This window comes from Sciurus carolinensis, chromosome 3, assembly GCF_902686445.1.
Source record: "Sciurus carolinensis chromosome 3, mSciCar1.2, whole genome shotgun sequence".
NCBI lineage: Eukaryota > Metazoa > Chordata > Mammalia > Rodentia > Sciuridae > Sciurus > Sciurus carolinensis.
The window spans coordinates 67,001,399-67,022,618 of NC_062215.1; the positions used below are offsets into that span (position 1 = coordinate 67,001,399).

General features: G+C 40.1%; 1 protein-coding gene across 1 annotated transcript in view; it reads right to left on the bottom strand.

The window, feature by feature from the left end:
* Myo1d (myosin ID) overlaps nt 1-21,220 on the bottom strand; it is a 309,366-nt gene that overhangs the window by 77,991 nt on the left and 210,155 nt on the right. The window contains 1 exon segment of the mRNA XM_047547346.1: nt 13,730-13,884. Coding sequence (XP_047403302.1) covers nt 13,730-13,884 — 155 coding nt within the window.

Consider the following 21,220-nt stretch of genomic DNA (forward strand, 5'->3'; position numbering starts at 1 on the left):
AACTTCGTGAGGTTCTTCCTCAAAATAAAAAATGAAAAGGACTGGGGATGTGGCTCAGTGGTAGGATGCCTACTGGTGGAAGCACGCTGCTAAAAGGAAAATAAGAATTCATCCTCCATGAATAAAGAACTCAAAAAACTTCACACCAAAAAAACTAAATAACAGGGTTGGGGAGATAACTCAGTTGGTACAGTGCTTGCCTTGCAAGCACAAGGCCCTGGGTTCGATCCCTAGTACTGCAACACAAACAAACAAACCTAAATAGCCCAATCAATAAATGGGCAAAGGAACTGAATAGGCACTTTGCAGAAGAAATATGAATGGTCAGAAAATATATGAAAAAATGCTCAAACTCTCTAGCAATTAGAGATATGTAAATCAAAACAACACTGAAATTCCATCTCATTCCAGTGAGAATGGCAATTATCAAGAATACAAGTAACAATAAATGTTGGTGAAGATTTGGGGAAAAGGCACACTCATACGTTGCTGGTGAGACTGCAAACTGATGCAACCACCCTGGAAATTAGTATGGAGATTCCTCAGAAAATTCGGAATGGAACCACCATTTGACCCAGTTATCCTACTTCTCGGTACATACCCAAAGGACTTAAAATCAGCACACTACAGTGACACAACCACATCAATGTTTATAGCAGCTTAATTCACAATAGCTAAGCTATGGAACCAGCCTAGGTGCCCTTCAATAGATGAATGGTCTAAGAAAATGTGGTATGTATACACAATGGAATATTACTTAGTCATTAATAAGAAAGCAATTATGGCATTTGCCGGTAAATGAATGGAACTCGAGATTATCAATCATGATAAGTGAAATAAGTACCCCCCCAAACCAAAGGCTGAATGTTCTCTCTGATATGTGGATGCTAACACACAATAAGGGGTGAGAATAGAAGTTCACAGATTAGACAAAGGGGAATGAAGGGAAGGGAGGGGGATGGCAATAGGAAAGACAGTAGAATGAATGGGACATAACTTTCCTGTGTTCATATATGAATACATGACCAGTATAACTCCACATCACATACAACCACAAGAATGGAATCCTGATTAAAATAAGTTATACTCCATGTCTGTATACAGTCTATACACTCTATAGTCATGTATATCTAAGAAGAACAAATAAAATATAAAATAAAAATAATAAAAACAACAACAAACAAGAATTCATCCTCCAACAATTCTAAGAGTACAGTAAATTCTGTCAACCATATTCAGTTTGCATTGGTGAACTAACCTGCTTCACACTGTACAAAATCTTACAATCAAACACCGCATCTACTCTGAAGACCAGATAGGCCAATCTGGCCCGGAGGGAGTCAGGCATGTGCCACTCAAGCCTCTGCTTCTTGTCCACTCTATTATATGCTGTTCTCTCACTGAGACCAGCTCCTGCACCTTTGGAAACATGCTCCCAAGTGTTCCCCTTCAGACACACGAGAAGCAGAGACCTGTAAGTCTTCTCTGGCCCAAAGCCTGAAAAGCTTGAGGTGGGAAAAGAGGTCTAGCTTGGGTCAGGTGCCATTCATTCCCACACGACTCAGCTCCCCCAGGGAGGAGGGCCATGGAAGGATAAATCGCCTCTGCTGGAAACGTGCAGATGTGTGATAGGGAGAGGAAGTTCCTCGAAGGGGCTGCTGGGCAAACCAAATGTCCCCAGATCCAAACCTTCCCTTCCCCCAAATAAATATTTCCATTATTCCCCTGGTAAATTTCTCCTCCAAGCAAATGGCTATAGGATGGAATGAAGGTTCTTTAACCTCCTGATTCCGTGCTGTTCTTGACGGTGGTGATCTAGATCCTTCTCATTTTAGGGATTTTAATTGCTAATAACTCTACAGGTAGCCAAAAGAGCAAGCAGCTGGGAAGCTGCAAAGGTGAGGGAATTTGATGACAGAGTTTCTCCTATGAGAGCTTCTGATTTCCGGTTTTATTAGTGAGGGATGCATCTACCTTTCTAAAGAACTCCACCCTTGCTTGCTCTTTCTGTGTCACTGCACCCCTTTTGGCACGTGCAGGCCATGTTTATGTGTTCTACATAAACTGGTCCCCAGGCCCTGCTTCCCTTAAGTGGATAAATATCTTGCATTTTCGAGCATGTCCAGGCAGAATGGTGTCTGTGTCATTAGGTTTTGTCTCACTGAACTGTTTTACATTTTTGTACTCATTTCTCCCCATTATTTAAATGATAAAGTTCAAATGTTCTGACACAGGGGTTTTTATAAGCTCCTGCTTATTTTTCCAGTCTCATTTCTTGCTACCGTCCCTTTGGTCCCCTGCAGTTACCCAGTTCTCTGAATGTACCAGGACGCTTCTACCCGCCAAGCTTTTGCATATTCTGCTTCATTCTCTGGGGAAACTCCTGCCCTATTCCCCACTTCGTAACCGCGTGCCTTCTTTCTCATGGAATTCAGAGCTGTTGAAAGAGAAGGGAGTGGAAGGCCCATCTTTATATCCCTCTGACCCGTAGCCGACCAGGGTGGGTGGCTGCTGAATGATGGCATGAACATGGAATGGTGGTTACTGCAGATGAAACACTTGGCTAAATGTGTTATGCTTATATAAAACCCTGCTTCCAATACAGCAGACAGGACCTGAAATTTAGACTTTAAGAAAGCTTTTTAAAATGCCATTATACCTGACATTCAATTTAGGGAAAAATATCCAAAAGATAGCACAGACCAGGGTATTGTTCACTAATCATTTGCTGACTCCATGAATACCTCACGGTATCTCCATTTTAACCTGTGTTGTGAGTTTAGTGCTATGGCCTTTAAAAAAGTAATACGACTGCTCTGAATGTACATTATCTACCTGCAGAGATGCTGAAAAGATCATCAATTTTCCAGCACTTTTGGATTTACTCTTTCAACATGAAAGGCAATGACAGAGACATCATAAAGCATATAAGTGGCTTTGATCTGCACCAACCTCCCAAAAACCCCCATCATAAAAGCAGGTGCCTATGTGGCCCTGCACATCCTCTCAGGGAGCTCTGGCTGAGGGCAGTGGCTCCTCAATGCACAGGGAGAGAAATGGAGTCGGTACATGTTCACAGCAGACAGCAGCAGTGCCCCCTCACCAGTGTGACTGTGGTCCTGGCTTAGTCATGCTGGAAACCTTTTAAGATTTCTCTGTACTCTTTTATGTATGGCAGTTGGCTTGAGTGTCTGAATAAACAGGTTAAGTTTATCAAGAAGAGGCCTACTACTGCAGGTGTGGTTTCCCCTCTGGGATCGGGCAGGTGGGACCTCACTGTAAACTTCTTAGGCTAATTAAAAACCATGCCGAACCAACCTAGATGCCCTTCAGTTGATGAATGGATAAAGAAACTGTGGCATATTTATACAATGGAATATTACTCCACAATGAAGAATGATAAAATTATGGCATTTGTAGGCAAATGGACGAAATTGGAGAATATCATGCTAAGTGAGATAAGCCAATCTCAAAAAACTAAAGGACGAATGATCTCGCTGATAAGCAGATGAGGACATATAATGGGGGGTGGGAGGGGTTAGCATTAGGTTTAGGGTTAGGGATAAGGAGAGCGGTAAGAATGAAGGAAAGAAGGACTGTATAGAGGGAAAAGAGGGGTGGGAGGGGTGGGGGGGAAGGGAAAAAAAATAAACATCATTGCCCTATGTAAACGTATGATTACACAAATGGTATGCCTTGACTCTATGTACAAATAGAGAAACAACATGTATCCCATTTGTATACAATTAAAAAAAATAAATAAAATAAAATAAAATAAAAACCATGCCGAGAATGACTGGCAGCTCCTCCAGGTCCTGTGTGACTTCTCTGCCAATTCTTATCTCATTTCTAACTTCCATTGCTCCTGTACCCCTTCTGCCTTCTCTTCACTAGGGCAGTTGGGGAGGTTTATTTAGCACTTAGGAAATAACTTAAAAAACATGAACAGGTAGTGATTTCATTTTTTTTTGAAAAACCTATGTTTGTCCCAATGGCTTTAGCAAATTGGCCCTATCAAACCAATGTGCTTATCTGGGTTGTTTGCTAAGTCAGCTTGTGAAGACAGCAGCTCTCAAACTTTGGTGTATATAGGGACCACTGTGGTGGCTTAGCAAGGGTGTGGATTCTTAGGGATGATGGCTTAGATGCCTGGGATGGCCTTGGATTTGCCTATTGAACAAGCAAGCTGGGGGGATGCCAATGTACATGCAGCATACACTTTAAGAAGCCCTGATACACAAAGACTTTTTTTTTTCTTCTTCTCAACTGCATGCTATTTCTTTCTTTCTTTCTTTCCTTCCTTCCTTCCTTCCTTCCTTCCTTCCTTCCTTCCTCCCTCTCTCCCTCCCTCTCTCTCTCTCTCTCTCTCTCTCTCTCTCTCTCCCTCTTTCTTTTAAATCCAAAACATTTAACCATGTTCATTCTGATGGTCTTTTATATGGTTTCTTTTGGTTCACAATCTAAAACAAAGCTATAGTATTTGTTTTTCCCACCTAGCTTCACTTCTGCTTCTTGTGAGAAATGCTTCTTGTGAATGCATGACCCCAAGCATTCCTAGCCACTCTGCCTCATCCTCTTCCAAAAAATGCTTGTCCCCTGGACTGGAGACCGCCATGTTCTGAGAAGCTCCTACTTCTCTGGTCATAGTGACTTCCATGGGGGTAGGTGTCTTACAACGAGTGGCAATCCTGCTGTTCTGGCTATGGTTACCAGTTAGTGGGAACACTTTCCTGGGATTTCTGGATGACAGTCTCAAGAACACGGCCCTGATGTCCTCACTGGAGGCAAAGCTGGAAGTGGGATCCTGGGAGTTATATTCAGACATTTCCAATCACGTTGAAGAGGCTACTGTGGGACAGCGAAGCTGGGAAATAAAGTGAAGATGCAAGATGGAGGTCGCGACAGCCTTGGACTCCCGGATCACAGCTGTTCCGTTCCTGAGAGCCTCAGGAGCACACATGCTTTCTCAGGCGACTGACAGTTAAACACAAACGACAACTTAGTTGGGCATGTAATTCTTGAACACTACACTTTTTCCCTCAAAAAATGAAAGCTGTTGCTCCAATGCATTTTGGCATTTACTATCACCGAAGGCAATCCCAATTTTTCTTTCTTTGTGGGGGAATCTTACACCATCCCTAGATCTGTGTGCTTAAAAAAGAAAATAAAATCTACATATCTATACACACATTATATGCCATATATATATAACATGCATATAAATATACTCAGTTGCAACTGAGTATGTGTATATATCACATATCATAAATCATACATGTAATAAAAATAATCTATGTATATATTTGTTACTCTTCAGAATTAAAAAAGGTCATTATGGTGACAATAGGTACTCTAGATTTTCAGACAAGGTGCTTTCAGTATAGCAATATTTTCTTCTAGAATGCTTTAAATTACCACATTTTATTGAATATAAGACACCTCCTTTGTTAGCTGTATCCTGTGAACTGCTAGGAATGATAAAATGCTGTCCATTGTAACTGTGAGAATCCGTTAATTTACATCCCGGTTTTCACAGATGTTAAAAATTTTTAAAATGTACTTAGAATCCATGAAATATAGTATTACGTGTACTTATTCTTTTTCAAGTACACCCATCATTTCAATGTAAACTTTTTTTAAAATATATTTTTTAGTTGTAGTTGGACACAAAAACTTTATTTTATTTTTATGTGGTTCTGAGGATTGAACCCAGGGCCTCACGCATGCTAGGTGAGCACTGTACCACTGAGTCCCAGCACCAGTCCTTATTGTAAACTTTTTGTGTTCAATCTGTTTTGTTCTGTTAAATTTTTAAGTGAGTGCCCTCCTCTTCTGCATGAGGGGAGACTTTTTCTTTCTTTTCTTTTTTTTCTTCTATTCTTTTGGTGTTGGAGATGGGATCTAAGGGCACTTTACCACTAAGTTACATCCTCAGTCCTTTTATTTTTTGAGACAGAATCTCTGAGTTTCTGAGGCTGGCCTTGAACTTGTGATCCTCCTGCCTTAGCCTCTTGAGTTGCTGGGATTACAGGTGTGTGCCACTGCATACAGCTTCAAACTTTTCTTTCAGATCAATTCTATCTTCTGTAATATCAACTACTATTTTCAGATTTTTATATTGATTTACATTCTTTAATGTCTTTTCTTACTTAATTCAAATAACAACATTCTTATTCCTTTCTCAGCTCTGTCTTCATCTGTCAGTCATATTGCCTTCATCTTCTATGTAGAATCCATGCTTTCTTGACGCAGATAGTTGCTATAATATCAATTTCCTGTTGTAATTCTTTTAAGAAATAAACTTTGCTTTTTTCTTTTCAGTCTTATTGTTTACATCTTCTTACTATTAATTTCTTTCCTCATAGGCCCCATAAATAAGGAGACATCTTTTCATCCTAGAGTTCTCATATAAAAGGAGCAAATGGATTCTTCTGGGTTCCTTCCTGCAGTCCACCTGCTTATAGTTAGAATTCCTGGCTCAGCTTTTAAGCTGGAGAGCTGACTTATGTGCACAGCCTCTGGTTGTGGTTTCAAAGTCTTTTACTTATTAAGAAACTGCTGATCCGAGCAGGAACCCCGACATCCTGCTTCCTCATCAGCTAACTGACAAGAAGAGTCTGAAATTATTCCTAGTTCTTTGGTTGTTAAAGAAAAGTGAATGAAAAGCTGCAGCCCTCAGCATATAACATACCCAGGCCTCTTCCAGCCCAGACCCCTTTAGCTGCTGACTTAATATCTTGAAATATCTAATCGTTCTGTCCCCAGATGCATTACAATGCTTAGAGCTGTAATCCTAGAATCAATACCAGAAAAGAGTATTCATGAAGGGAAGGACACTGTAAAAGGGAAGGAAGACTGAGGTACCATCTTCTGGAAGGCAAGGTGCACGCATCAGGGAGAAGAGCCAGAGGTATCCTACTGTCCATGGGCTGTATCAGCCAGCAACGATCCATCTAACAATCAGTATTCAACTAGTGTTTACAGAGAACCTTCTAAGTGCCAGGCACTGTTTTGAACACTAGGGAAACTGCGGAGCACAGCAGAAACAGTCTCTGCTCACGTGGAGCTTATATTTCAGTTGGAACATGTGCAGTAAACAAATGCACCAGCAGAGGTGTGGCTTGTCAGTGGCGGGGTGAGCACACAGTGGGAACCACGGGTGGGGGTGGGAAGGAGCTGCTGGGGTGGAGTGGAGAGCCACTCTCCACGGGATAGTTGGGGGCAGGCCTGTGGGTGACGTGAATAAGCTGGCATCTCTCCTATGTGTTATGTATATCTCTATTGGAAGGTAGAAGAAGGGGAATTGTGGTCATTTATTTTTCTGTCATCATAAATTAGATGCCTTCAATAATCACAATTTTAAATAGCCCAAATACTTCCTTGAGATGACTAACATTTAATCAACCAATCCTCTATGTTGGCAATCTACATTATTTTCAACTATGCTTATTTTACTTATATATTTTTAGTTGGAATATAAATTACTATGATGAGTAGCCAGGCATTTGGGGAAAGCTGCCTAGAAATACAGATTGAGGACCGTGCAAACCTGTACTGCGAGCAGACACACCGGCAGCAGCAGGAAGGCAGTGGGCAGCAGACGGCTGGACTGGGGGCTGGGAGCCAAGACCTCAGGAGGTGGCCCAGCCCCTCTGCTTCCTTCACCTCCTGCCGGGAGGCCTCATCTCTCCTGGCCACTTGCCTGCACTCCCTGGGCAGCAAAAGAGATGTGCAGCGGCCAACCAATGACCTGCTTCTGCCTATGAGCCTGCCGGTGGCTTTAAGGGAGCGTTAAAAAGAACACAAGAAAACTACAACAGAGACGCAGGTCAAATGTTCAGATAAATTCAGTAATGGTGCTCCTTCAGTGAAGCAGATATTAAAGGTTCTGCTGTGACAAACAAGAAGCAGATGGCACTGACTTCTGGCCTTTATCCACAGAAATAGAACAGGAAGAATAAGAAATTTCAGTGCCTGAGACTGGGGTTATACTGAGGTTTCCAGCATCCAGACAGGCAAATGCCTGGACAGCTGCTTAGGGCAGATGGGTCCTGTGACAGCTTAATATTGCAGGGTTTCTGGTGACTCCCTAGTTAGGGCAGCCAATGTGAGACCATCTGTTTACTAGTGGGCAGAAAAGCTCACTCCCAGCAGGTAGTCACTGCTGAGAGAATGACATGCAAACCAAGAGTCCAGTGTGCCATCTTTACAACCTCTGCGAAGCAGATTGGCTGACCACCAGAGCCACAGAACCACAACCCTGCTCTGCGTTCACGTGAGGTTCCAAGAGGTTCTGCTGGGATTATTTCAAGATTTCGAAATGCCATGAGCTGGATCATTTGCTTAGATGATTTTATTCTACCTTTTTAAATAAGAAAGAAAATGAATTCAGAACCATCTATAACATGCTAAAAATCTGCCTACTGCCTTTTTTTCCCCCGAGTACTGAGGAGTTGCAGTCCCCTCTCCAGAGACAAATGCTGTTACCCATTTCTGGCATATCTTTCCAGATACAGTCTATAATATACATAATTATACGTGTGTGTATACATATCTGTATCTCTGTGTATTGTTAAGTAGGGGAAAAGGCAAGGTAAGAATGGTGTATGTTGCATACCATTTATATCAAAATTGCAATGATAACTATAATATAGATACTATTCATAAATATATTTGAGAGAGAGAGAGAGAGAGAGAGAGAGAGAGAGAAACTCCTTAAAACTTTTTTTACATTAAAGGTAGTTTGCTATACACACCTTTCTTGCCTTTTGCCCCTACTTCCTATATTTTGAATGGTTTGACATCAGTGTAGGTAGAATTTCCTTGTACTGACTGCATTTAAAGTGAGCAAAGGAACTGAGAAGTACTGTGGTAAAGACACCTGTGTAAGCTCGCTGGCGTATCCCAGATGTATTGGACGTTGGGCCCTGGCTTCTCTGGCTGGTGGAATTCCTGATTTGTGGAGTATAGCCTGCACCTGCTGGTGTGGCTGTATCAGATGCTTCCAGGTGGCACCTGTTCTGATTGGTCTGTGCTTGAGCCATACTGGTCATTAAAACAATTTTCTTTTCCAGTACTGGAGACTGAGCCCAGGGCCTTGTGCATGCTTGACATGTGCTCTACCACTGAGCTATGCCTCTGGGCCTAAATATTCTTAATGTTGCCCTTTGGCCTACACATTATCAGAGACCTGTCTTCAGGGCTGGAGGTGTGGCTCAGTGATAGAGCACCTGCTTAGCATGCAAGAGGTCCTGGGTTCCATACCCAGCATCAAGGAAAAAAGAAAGCCTCTTCAGATGTTCTAGAAAAGATGAAAAGTGTGTGGGTGGGTGCTTGGGGAGGCAGAGATGACAGGTACAGGACGAACACAGCTGCAGGAGGGGACAGAAAGAGCCTAACTTGTGCTTAGTCACATTTAGTTGCAGGATTCATATGGAAGGAAAGATCTGGCTTAGCTCATTAGAGAAGATGGTGATGAGGAGAAATTTACTGGACAAAGTGAAAAGCTTTGTCTTTTTTGTTTTTAATCATGAAGTATTACAAACATCAGGGTGTTTTTCATCTGGAAGTCTGATGTGTGTTTTTTAAATATCTTCCATGTCTCTAATTAACTTACAAACATCTGACATTGTTGTAATAACTTTTAGTGTCAGTATCTGCTAATTCCTACACTCTTGTCAGTTCTGGGCTGGTCTCAATCGGATGATTTTTTTCCTCACAATGATTGTGTATTTCCACCTATTTGCATGATTCTTAATCTCAGGTTGCATGTCAGGCATTCAGGTGAATTCTACCTTGTTGAGTTTGGAAATTTCTATATTCCTTTAAATATTCATGAGTTTTGCTCCAGGACATAAATTAGTTGGAAGCAGTTTGATCCTTTGAGTCTTGCTATTGAGATTTATTTGGCAGTATTTACCACAGCAGCATTTATTCTAGGGCCAATTATTTCCCTCTGCTGAGGTAAACCCTCCCGAGTCTTCGCTCAAACACTCTGTGAATTATGAGCTGCTCTATTCCTGTAGGACAGATGCTACTCCTGCTCAGTGCGAGTGCTGGGCCGGCTCCAGCTGGTCCTCTCAGCTGGTTCACTCCCAGGCGTGGGTAGTTTTCTTCCTCACGCACTGATCAGTACTGTGCAGAATACCTGAGGGGATCCTACACAGACCTCTGGAGCTTGTGGTACTTTGACCTGCACACTGAGCTATCTTGGTCTCCCCAGACTCTCCTTTCAGCTTCTGTGGCTCAGGGATATCTGCTGGGTTCCACTTGGGTTTCCTGCAAGCAGATGGCTTGGCAGTTCCCTCGTGGCAGGATCATGGGGTCACCTTCTCTCTCTTACCTCTCGGGGAACACATCCTTTGCTCTCTGATGCCCCAGGTCTTGAAAATGGTCACTTCACATGTCCTGCCTACTTTTTGTTGTTTAAGGCAGGAGGGTAGGTCTAGTCCCCGTCACTGAATCTTGGGTCTGTCTGCCCCCCACACTTCTTTTTCTCAAAAGCCTATGTCTTTTCTTTTTTAGTTGTAGATGGACACAATATCTTTATTTTATTTATTTTTATGTGGTGCTGAGGATCAAACCCAGTGCCTCACATGCTAGGCGAGCGCTCTACCACTGAGCTACAACCCCAGGCCCCCACCAGTTTTTAATGTAAAATTTATTTCTCATCTGCTTTTGCTGACTCCCTTTGTTCCTTATTTTTGTATTGCCTATGCATAGTTCTCTTGTTCTTTTCTTTTGGTTTATCATTTTCTTTGAGTGGGGGAAGCCCCTTGCCGAATGACCACCCTTGAAGAGAGAAGGCTGTTCCGCTAGGGGTATCCTAGAGTTTCAATCGGGTTGTGCCTCACGTTATCCTCTCTCCAGACTTCCATGTCCTGTGCACAAGGTCACTTCTTCCCTCAGCGTGCTTGCATCCTTCCCCTCACTGCGAACATCACAACTTAGGAGATACATCCTGAGACCACAGGCCCACTGGGTGATGGTCACGGAACCATTTCTGCTCAACTGACTTTGATAGGCAGCTGCAAATTTGCTTTTTGCTTGTTCCCATTCCTGCATTTAACCATTTGGTTTGTGTGTTCATTTATTAGTGGTCAGCATAGCCTTTTATCAAGTAGCACTTGTGTCTTTATTGGGAAGATGGAATTCTTTCCTCTTTAATCTGGTGAATAGGTTACCGATCTCCATGGATCCCACTGCCCTTGAGTTCTCAGGACCACCTCATTGCTTAATCATGTGTTTTTTTTTTTTTTTTTTTGGTACTGGGGATCGAACCCAGGGCCTTGTGCTTGCAAGGCAAGCACTCTACCGACTGAGCTATCTCCCCAGCCCTCATGTGTGCTTTTGAAACTCTCTTGAATCCAATTTGTGGGCATTTTATTGAGGATTTAAAAAAAAATCCTCACTAAAGTGGGACTGGACAACCATATTCTTTTCTTGTGTTACCCTGGTTTGTTAGGGGTACAGTGCTGGACTAACCTAATGAAATGAGATACTCTTTTTTTCAAAATCTCTCAAATGAATTTTTGTTTGTGGGCTTTCAAGTTCTCATCCTCTCTCTTAATAATTTTTTAAAGACAATGACTCCTGTTCAAATCAACCTGTTAATATTTGAAATCTTGAGCCCTTTCCTCCCAACTACTGACTAGAAAACTCAAAATGCAGATCAGAGAAATGATATAGAAGATAAAGAATTGGTCTGGAGTTAAATCTCTCACCCCTGTGGAAATCCAAAGTCAACCCAGGGACAAGTAAGATTACATGTCACATCATAATGCTTGTAAAACACAATGTGGCTGGGAGTGGTGGTGATTGCCTGTAACCCCAGTGATGCGGGAGGCTGAGGCAGGAGGATCGCAAGTTTGAGGCCAGACTTAGTAATTTATGGGACCCTGTCTCAAAATAAAAAATAAAAAGGACTGGGGATGTGGCTCAGTGTAAAAAGGTCCCTGGGTTCAATCCCCAATAAAAAACAACAACACAAAAAGACACAAAAAAACTACACCATGAACTTCAAAGTCATACCAGTGATATGAGACTTGACAATAAAGGAAAACAGAACAAAGGTGAAGTTAATAAAAGCTTGATGATTGTAACTTTAAGTCCGAATTTCAAGCCTGACTTCTCTGGGGTCAGTCGGGACAGGTTTTATGTCTCATTACTACTTGATCTCTCAATGTGTAAGATAGAAACAATAAGAATAAACAGAAATACCCAGCATCTTGACAGCCTTTTTTGCCTCCATACATTTATGAATCTTAAATTAAAATTCTTGCATACATTAAAGATTGGAAGCATGCACCTAGAAATAAATCTCAGAGCACATATGCTACAAAAAGGAAGTGATCTGTGGTTTCTATTTCTGTCAGTCGGAGACACCAAACAAGGACTAAGATTGAGATAAAATACTTCAATTCTCTAGGCAAAAACTAGTGTATCGTTACTACAAGCATCTGAATTCAAGATGACAAACCATAATTCCTTTAAACGCCCATACTTTGTGATAAATAAATATTAGCAGAAAAATAAGTCTGCTTGTGGGAGTTATAATTATTGAGAGATGCCTTCATGTCTTTACCTTCTATTCTAAATTACAAACTCTCAGCTTTATAATTATTTGGCAGTTGGAAGGACACTTTTCGAAGACCTCTATATAATTTGGAATATCTAAAGATCCATTTTGATCTAGAATACAAGGGTAAATAACATTAAATGACCTGTGTATACTGCCTATAAAATTATAGTCAATACATTTATCAGCAAGAATAAACATGGAAGAGTTAGACATGGGACATCTGAGTCTAAACATCTTTAGGAAGGGTACAAAGTCAAGTCTACACTGGCACAAGGTATGGCTGAAGAGTCCTCAATTATTTCTGGGAATGTGAGAAATGTCTTTTAGGAGGAAAAGGGACCAGTATCGTCACTTGTATCGTCGCTGGTGATCTTCCCCTAGCCTCAAGATGGGATGGGGGATGCAAAGATGGTATGCCACAATGGGAAGAACGTTTGACTTTGGAGAGACCTGTCCCTCCCAAATGCTCCATGACCTCTTGTGGGAAGAAAAACTCCATCTCTAAAACAACTTCAATAAATAACCAGACAAAATCACTCCCCTGGTTTTAGATAATCCATTTGCTGGTCCCCATCACCCTCAGGATCTGCTCTCAGTTTATATTTCTTAGATCACCCCCCAAACACAAACACCCAGATATCAACTGGGCTTTCTATGAGATTCTCAGAATATACCATATGCCACCAGGAATCCAAGTTTTTGTAGCAGTTATTGCCTCTCCTGGGAATTTCTGTAGTCTTCACAGACCTAAATGTTATCTTAAATCTGCCTTCTAATTTGTTTATAGTAATAGCAACTACACGAACTGATTATATTTGAAGCAAATGAGAAGCTGTGATGGTAAGAATATAAAGTAATTTTTCCTATTGTTTGGATTTAATTACATTTGGATTCACTGTGAAGAAATAACCACGAGGGAAATCTCTCATTGTTGGTTCAGCTAGAGACTGGGAAAGCAGAGGATCATTCCTAATCCTGAAGCTAAGCCTGGTTACTATTTTTACCTTTTATGAAACAGATGATTTAATTGTCTTAATGGAGGAAAATAACTAGATAGATTAAAATTGACATAAAACAAGTTCATCGGTAATTATGATAAAAGAATTCATATGTTTAAAACTTGTCTTAGTTTCACAAATAAAACTTTACCTCTTGAAATGATTCGCCAGGACACCAACAAGTTCTCCAATTCGACTCTCATGGGTGGGCTGTTTGCTGAAGAGGCACACGATGAGGTCTTTGTTATCTTTTGTATGGAACACTACAAGTTGGTCTTTCCCATTGGAGACGCTCAGACCGGTCAACTGAAAAGAGACAACATAGGGCAACTGCGAAGATGGTTCTCAAACTAATGAATTGAAAATACACATTTTATGGGTTGGGGTGTAGCTCAGAGGTAGAGAGCTAACCTTGCATGAATTCCATCCCCAGCACTGAAGGAAAATTATAATAGTCTTGCTCAATAATGGTGATGGCTTCAATCTTCATTAAGTTTTGTGGAATACACAGATGGAAGGAAATTATGAAGAGCAGAAATGAATGCAATTGGAGAAAAAAAATCAATGAAATAAAAAGATGGTTCTTTCCAAAGATCAATAAAATTGATAAACCTCTAGCCCAAAAGAAAAAATGGAGAGACCTTGTCACTAGCATCAGGAGTAGAAGAGGAGTTATTGCTAAATATCACACAAATATTAAGCAGATAATAAGGGAACCTTCTGAACAACTCTATGTACAACAATTTATTCAACTACTTAAATGCAACAATAAAATTCCTTGAAATCCACAAACTACCAAAACACCCCCAAGAAGAATTCTCCCGAATAGTTCCCTGTTTAAGAAAGTAAATTTATAGCTAACAACCTTAAAACAACAACAACAACAACAACAACAATAACAAAAACAAACAACTGCAGGCCAAGACAATTTCACCAGTGAATACTACCAAGCATTTAAAGAAGAAATAACATGATTATCACATCTTTTCTAGAAAGAGAAGGGAACACTTCTAACTCATTTTAAAAGCTATCATTGTTCTGATACCCAAAATAGATACAGAGAGTATAAGAAAAGTACAAACTGAAATGCTCCATCAACATGGATGTAAAAACAGGCAAAAAAATATTAGCAAATTGAATCCAACAATTTATAAAAAGAATTATGCACCATGACTGAGGGGAGTTTGTCTAAGAAATGCAAGGCTAGTCCAATATCCAAAATCCATCCATGTGAGCTGGGGTGAAGCTCAGTGGTAGAGCGCCCGCCTAGGGTACTCGAGGCCTGGGGTTTCATCCCCAGTATTGCAAAAAGAAATCAGTGTTAAAACAGAATAAAACAACAGAATAGAAAAGCCAACTGATGTAGAAAAAAACTTGACAACATTCATTATCTGCCTATGATAAAAATTTTTCAGCAGGTCAGGATGAGAAAACTTAACATGATAAATGACTTCTACGAAAATGCCACAGCTAATATCCTGAGTGGAGAAAGACTGAATGTTTTCCCCCAAAGACTGCGAACAACGCTGGGATTTCCACTCATTGCTGCTACACAGCATTATACTGGAAGCTCCAGCCAGTGTACTCACTCAGATTCAAAACACCAAACAGCACACACACTGAAAAGAAACCAATGTCTATTTTCAGACTGTGTGGTCATTGACACAGAAAATCCCAAGGAAGCTATAAAATAGTTCCCAGAACTAATGAGCGAGTTTAGTATGGTCAAAGGATACAAGGCCAACATACAAAAATATTTCTATGTACCACAAAGAACAACTAGAAAAGGAAATTTAAAAATAAAACCATCCAAAACTTTAGAAACAAAAATACTGAGATACAAATCTAACAAAATGTGCATTGGATCTATATATTAAAAATATAATTACAATGCACCAATGAAAAAAGTGGAGGGGAAAAAACCTTACAAAATGTCGGAGATCAAATTAAAATGCTGATTAAAGGAATTTAAGGAAGTCTAAATAAATGGAGAGAATGTTTTCCTCAATTGGAAAACTCAATATTAAGACACCAATTTTCCCCAAATTCATCTATAGATTTTTTTCCCCTTATATTGGGAATTTAACCCAGGGGTGCTTTACCACTACACTACATGCCTAGCCCTTTTTATTTTTTTATTTTGACACAGGGGTCTTGAAAAGTTGCCAACACTGGTCTAGAGTTTGGGATCCTTCTGCCTTAGCCTCCTAAGTAGCTGGGATTCTAAGTGTGCACCATGATCTTGATCTACGGTTATTATACAATTTTTTTTTTTTTTTTTTTTTTTTTTTTTGCGGTATTGGGGATTGAACCCAGGGCCTTGTGCTTGTGAGGCAGGCACTCTACCAACTGAGCTATACCTTCAGCCCTATTATACAATCTTAAACAGATTTTTTGGTAGATATAAATAAACAGATTCTAAAATATGTATGGAAAGGCAAAGAAACTAGAATAGTGCCAGTGATTTTTGAAAGAGAAGAAATAAGGTTGGAGGACTCAGAGCTGCTCACTTTAATAATAACTATGAACGACAATAATGAAGATGAGGTGGTTGGCAAAGAAAGTAAAACAGATCAGAAATGGACCAACACATACATGACCTATGGATTTTCCACAAAGGCACAAAGGCAATTCAGTGGAGAAAAGATGATTTGGACATTTGGACGACTTAGAACATGTGAACATTCACATTCCAATAAGAAATAAATGTCTTCCTAGGGCTGGGGAGATAGCTCAGTCAGTAGAGTGCTTGCATTGCAAGCACAAATCCCTGGGTTCGATCCCCAGCACTGCATAACAAAACAAAACAGAAAAACAAACAACAACAACAACAACAAAAAGTCTTCCTAAATCACACTTCTTAAAAAATCAACTTGAAATGGACCGTGGGTCTAAATATAAAATGTAAAACTATAAAACTTTCAGAAGAAGACATGGTAGAAAAATCTTTTAAATCTTGCGGTAGACAAAGATTTCACAGAAATAATAACAAAAACAATTCACCAGAAAAAAGTTGATTAACTGAACTTGATCAAATTTAAAATGTTTGCCTTAAGAAAGGCACTGGTGGGCAAGACTAGCCAGGAACTGAGAGAAAACGCTTGTAAAGATGTATCTGACAAAGGATCTATATCCAGAATATAAAAAGAACTCTTAAAGTCATAAGAAAGTAAATAATTCAATTTGAAAATAGGGGAAAGATTTGAGATTATTTTGTCTAAAACTGCACAGTTAAAGATGCTCAGCATGGATAGCTATTTAGGAGATGCAAATTGAAACTCTAATGATATACCATCATAACCCTGTCAGAATGGCTAAATGGGATCAAGACAGACCACCACCACCACAACAAGGGACAAAACCAAATGCTGGCAAGGACACAGAACAACTGGAACTCATACACACTGTTGGGGGCGGGCAGAGTGAAATGGCACCGCCACTGTGAAAGGAGTTTGGTGGTGGACTCAAGAAGGTACATGCAGGATTACTGCATGAGCCAAAATTGCACTCTTAGGTGTCCCTCTGAGGGAAATAAAAAATAGGTTCACACAAAAGCTTGCACAATGGCTGTTTATAGTAGTGCTAATTATAATTGCCCCCAAATGGAAGCAACCTGAAGATCCATCAACAGGTGAATGGATGAATGGGCTGTGGTACATCTATACTATGGAATGCTACTTAGCAATAAGAGGGAACAAATAAATGACAAAAATTAATATGCAACATGGATAGATCTCATAAATCTCAATTTATAAATTGAATGAAAGCAGCCAGTCTCAAAAGGTAACCTGCTATACGACTCCATTTACATGACATTCTCTTTTTTTTTTAAATTGTTTTTTAGTTATAGGTAGACACAATACCTTTTTTTTTTTTAATTTATTTTTATGTGGTGCTGTGAATTGAACCCAGTGCCTCACACATGCCAGGCAAGTGCTCTACCACTGAGCCATAACTCTGGCCCTATATAACATTCTCTTGAAGACAAAATTATGAGGATGGACAACTGATTAACAGTTGCCAGGGGCTGGGGTTGGAGCAGTGGGATACAAGGAGTCTTTTTAGGGTGATGGAGCTACTGTGTACACTGATTGTGGCAGGGGCTATACAAATCTATTCATCTTGAGATCCCAAAGTCAATTTTATTACATATAAATTTAAAAATATATGGCTCCCTGGTTGTTTTGATTCCAAGACATTCTACTTAGGTCAATAAAGCAGAAGCTGGAGTGATTTCTCACCTTGTATTTGTTTTACTGTAGAAAATACTGAAGTGCTGGCTCCTGGCTGACCCGGATGCCATCAGTTAGGTGGGCAGGTAGTCAACATGACCAAGGGAGCCACCTGGGCAGTGCACACTGCCAGCACCCAGGGTAGGGGGCACTTAGTGAAGATGCTGGAGATATAAGTGCTATTCTTGGGGTATTCATAATTTCCCAAAGAACATTTCAACAGTTATCAATTGAAGGCCTTTTAGTTCTATGCCCACGTTTTAGGGATAAGGAAATGTGGCCTCAAAGTTAGCTGATTTGCAGAACTGGAAACCAGAAATTAGGCTGTGGACGAAGATCCACGTTCTTTCTTTCACCAAATACCACATGTAAACAAATGAACATAAGCTGCATACATTAGTATTCCCAAGCATAGATTTTCAGAGGAGGTGAGTTCTTAAGTCGATTTTAAAAGAGTGCCAAAGGCAGCGCTTATTGAAGGGAAGGGAAAATAGTCAAGGAACTGGAACTCATTTACCAGCCCATCCAGATCACGGGCTTTCTGAGACTGTTGGTAAGACAATGCAGCAATTTCTCTGCCACTTAGATGTACTGCATCTAAATGAATTTTTATATGATTAAATTAAAATTATCATTTTTCATTTTAAAGAAACACTTTACATCTATGATGTTTCACTCTCATTTGATTATTTTAAATGTAAAATCCAAATTGAATTTATGCGGCACTTCTCAGGAGTTGGATTAAAGCGATAACTGCCAGCGCATCACAGGAGCACTGGCTGTGGGGGTCTGGGAAGGGGGAACTGCAGCAAGAGGGCCGAAACCCTGGGATGGAGAATCCCTTCCAGAGGGTTCTTTCTCAGCCCCTGCACAGCCCAGGGTGTGCCTTCTCTTCGTCCCTTTCCTGGTGGGGTGGCTTCAGCTGCTGGGGGTAGGAATTAATTCTCTCAGGCCTGGTGGGGGGATATGTCAAGTCCCAGGAGAAAAGAGGCAGAGTAGCCCTTAACCTGCTCTGCTACACAAACAATGAAATATTGGGCCTCCATTGTCCCAGGACAAGAGGACCAGAAAGTCTCCTTTTGTTCTGGGAGTGGAGATGGTGAGTGGGGAAGGGTGGTGGACAATCCCAGTTCAGTCATGTGATCTTGAGGGAACCATTTGATTTCTTGGGGTTTCTAGCTCCTCTTTTTATTGTCAAATAAGGACCCTCGTCTACCTCACAGGGTTGTGGTAAGGATCAAATGGTAGCAACTCAGGTTTCTCTAAAACAAACAAACAAAAACTGATGGGTTTTACACTCTTTTTTGTTTTTATTTATTTTTTTGTTGTAGATGAATACAATACCTTTATTTTGTTTATTTATTTTTATGTGGTGCTGAGATTTGAACCCAGTGCCTCACACATGCCAGGCAAGTGCTCTACCACTGAGCCACGACCCCAGCCTGGGTTTTACACTCTTATGTGAAGATGTTTAACAGCAAAACTTTATGAATAAAAATATGATTTAAACACTTTATAGTGCTGTGCAGATGCAAGGTATTGTGAGAGAATAGTTTGGGAAGGAGTTGCTATGTGGTTATCTCTGGGTGGTAGAGCACCCCTGGGCTCAATCCCCAGCACAAAAGAGAAAATAAAATAAAAATTACATTAAAAGATCCAAAGAGGGGTGGGAGGGGTGGGAGGGGTGGGAGGGGTGGGGGGGAGGGGGAAAAATATAATAAACATCATTACCCTATGTAAACGTAAAAAAAATAAATAAATAAAAAAAAAAGAAAAAAAAAAAAAAAAAAAAGATCCAGGCACTAGTCTCTGTGACAGTCTTGGTGCTTGTTTTCAGTTCTCCTGGTACTCTTAAACTAAGAAGGAAATCTGTTCCCTCCTCTGTCTGCAACACTTTGCTCCCAAAGATTACCAATGGTTAGAAAAAATAAAACCAATAGAGTGATGAGCTAATTAATAAATGCATATGAGTATTTGTTTGCCAGTCTGCAAGAGAGGTACTGTTTCTATGTCATCGGGTATTGTAAAAAATAGAAATAATACAAACAATGAGCCTGACCTCAAGGAAATAATTCTAGTTGGACAAGCACACAGATAACATGAAAATGTGGCTCACTAATAAGCGGGGTTAGGTTGATGTACTCCTTTAATAAGTGAACCATCTTCTTGTGGAATATCCTCTCTTGGTCATATTGTGTTACCCTGCTAAATTCCGTTTATTAATTATCTGATATTTTTACATCTATACTTGAGATTAGTTTCTGGTGTGTGTGATAAAGAGAGACACAGCACATGCACAAGCACATGCATCTCATCAAATTTTGCTACCAGGATTAAATAAAGTGAATCTGGATGGGTTCCATGTTTTTTCTATGTTCTAGAGCATTTTAAGCAGAATAAGAATTGCCTAATGACTTGGGCCTTGAACATTTGCCTGTAACATCCCCTGTGAGCAGTGATGTTTAGCAAAGTGTTTACCTGGCAACATAAAAACATTTTCCCTGGTTTATGAATCAATTCTGATTATTTTTCTTGGAGTCAGTTTTAGTGATTTGCATTTTTCCTATAAAATCATGCATTTCACAAACTTTTGAATGTACTAATGAGTAATTGCAAATGTTTTTTCATGATTTCTAAAGTAAACATGCTTTTTCTTAGAGCCTTTTCTCATTGCCAACATTAGACATTTGTGGTTCTGACTTGTTTTTTCATTGATGAGACTCTGCTTCTTTTCAAAGAATCAACTCTTTAATTTATTATCATGTGTTGTTTTTCCCATTCATTAGGTTCTGCTTTTATCATTAAATTTGTTTGCTTATATTTCTTTAGTAGCTTTGTCTTTTTCATTTGACTGATTTACTTTTCTTTCTTATTTAATAATATACATTATAGGTGACATATTTTCTTCTGAATTTAGCTTTGACTATATAAAATTAATTTTGCAGGGGAGGCTGGGTACTGGGCATTGAACCCAGAGGTGCTTTACCACTTAGCCACCATGCCTGGCTCCAATGATGATCTTAAAAGAACTGCTTAAATTATTTTAATAATACAGGTTTACTCAAAATTGCTTGAAACAGGTGACTTGGAATTTAAACTATTTTGGTTGCCTCTGTGCTCTATAATAGCAAGATTCCCTTTGATAGAATTTAACTTTAATTGATTTCTCTTAATTGGCAGGCAATCCTTAGTTCCCGACTTACCAGTTTTCAGTAACTTGAAAAAATATACATTGATGCATCCGCCCATAGTTGTTGGATCAGATCCTGTCTCACTTTGTAGTCCATGCCCAGAGCTGCAACACCGCGTCTTTAGGGATACTGTCACAAGAGGTCAGGGATGGGGTTGTGATTCACAAGGTCCATTGTGGCTCAGGTCATTTCGCTTGCTGTCTTTTTGGCTTCCCGTTC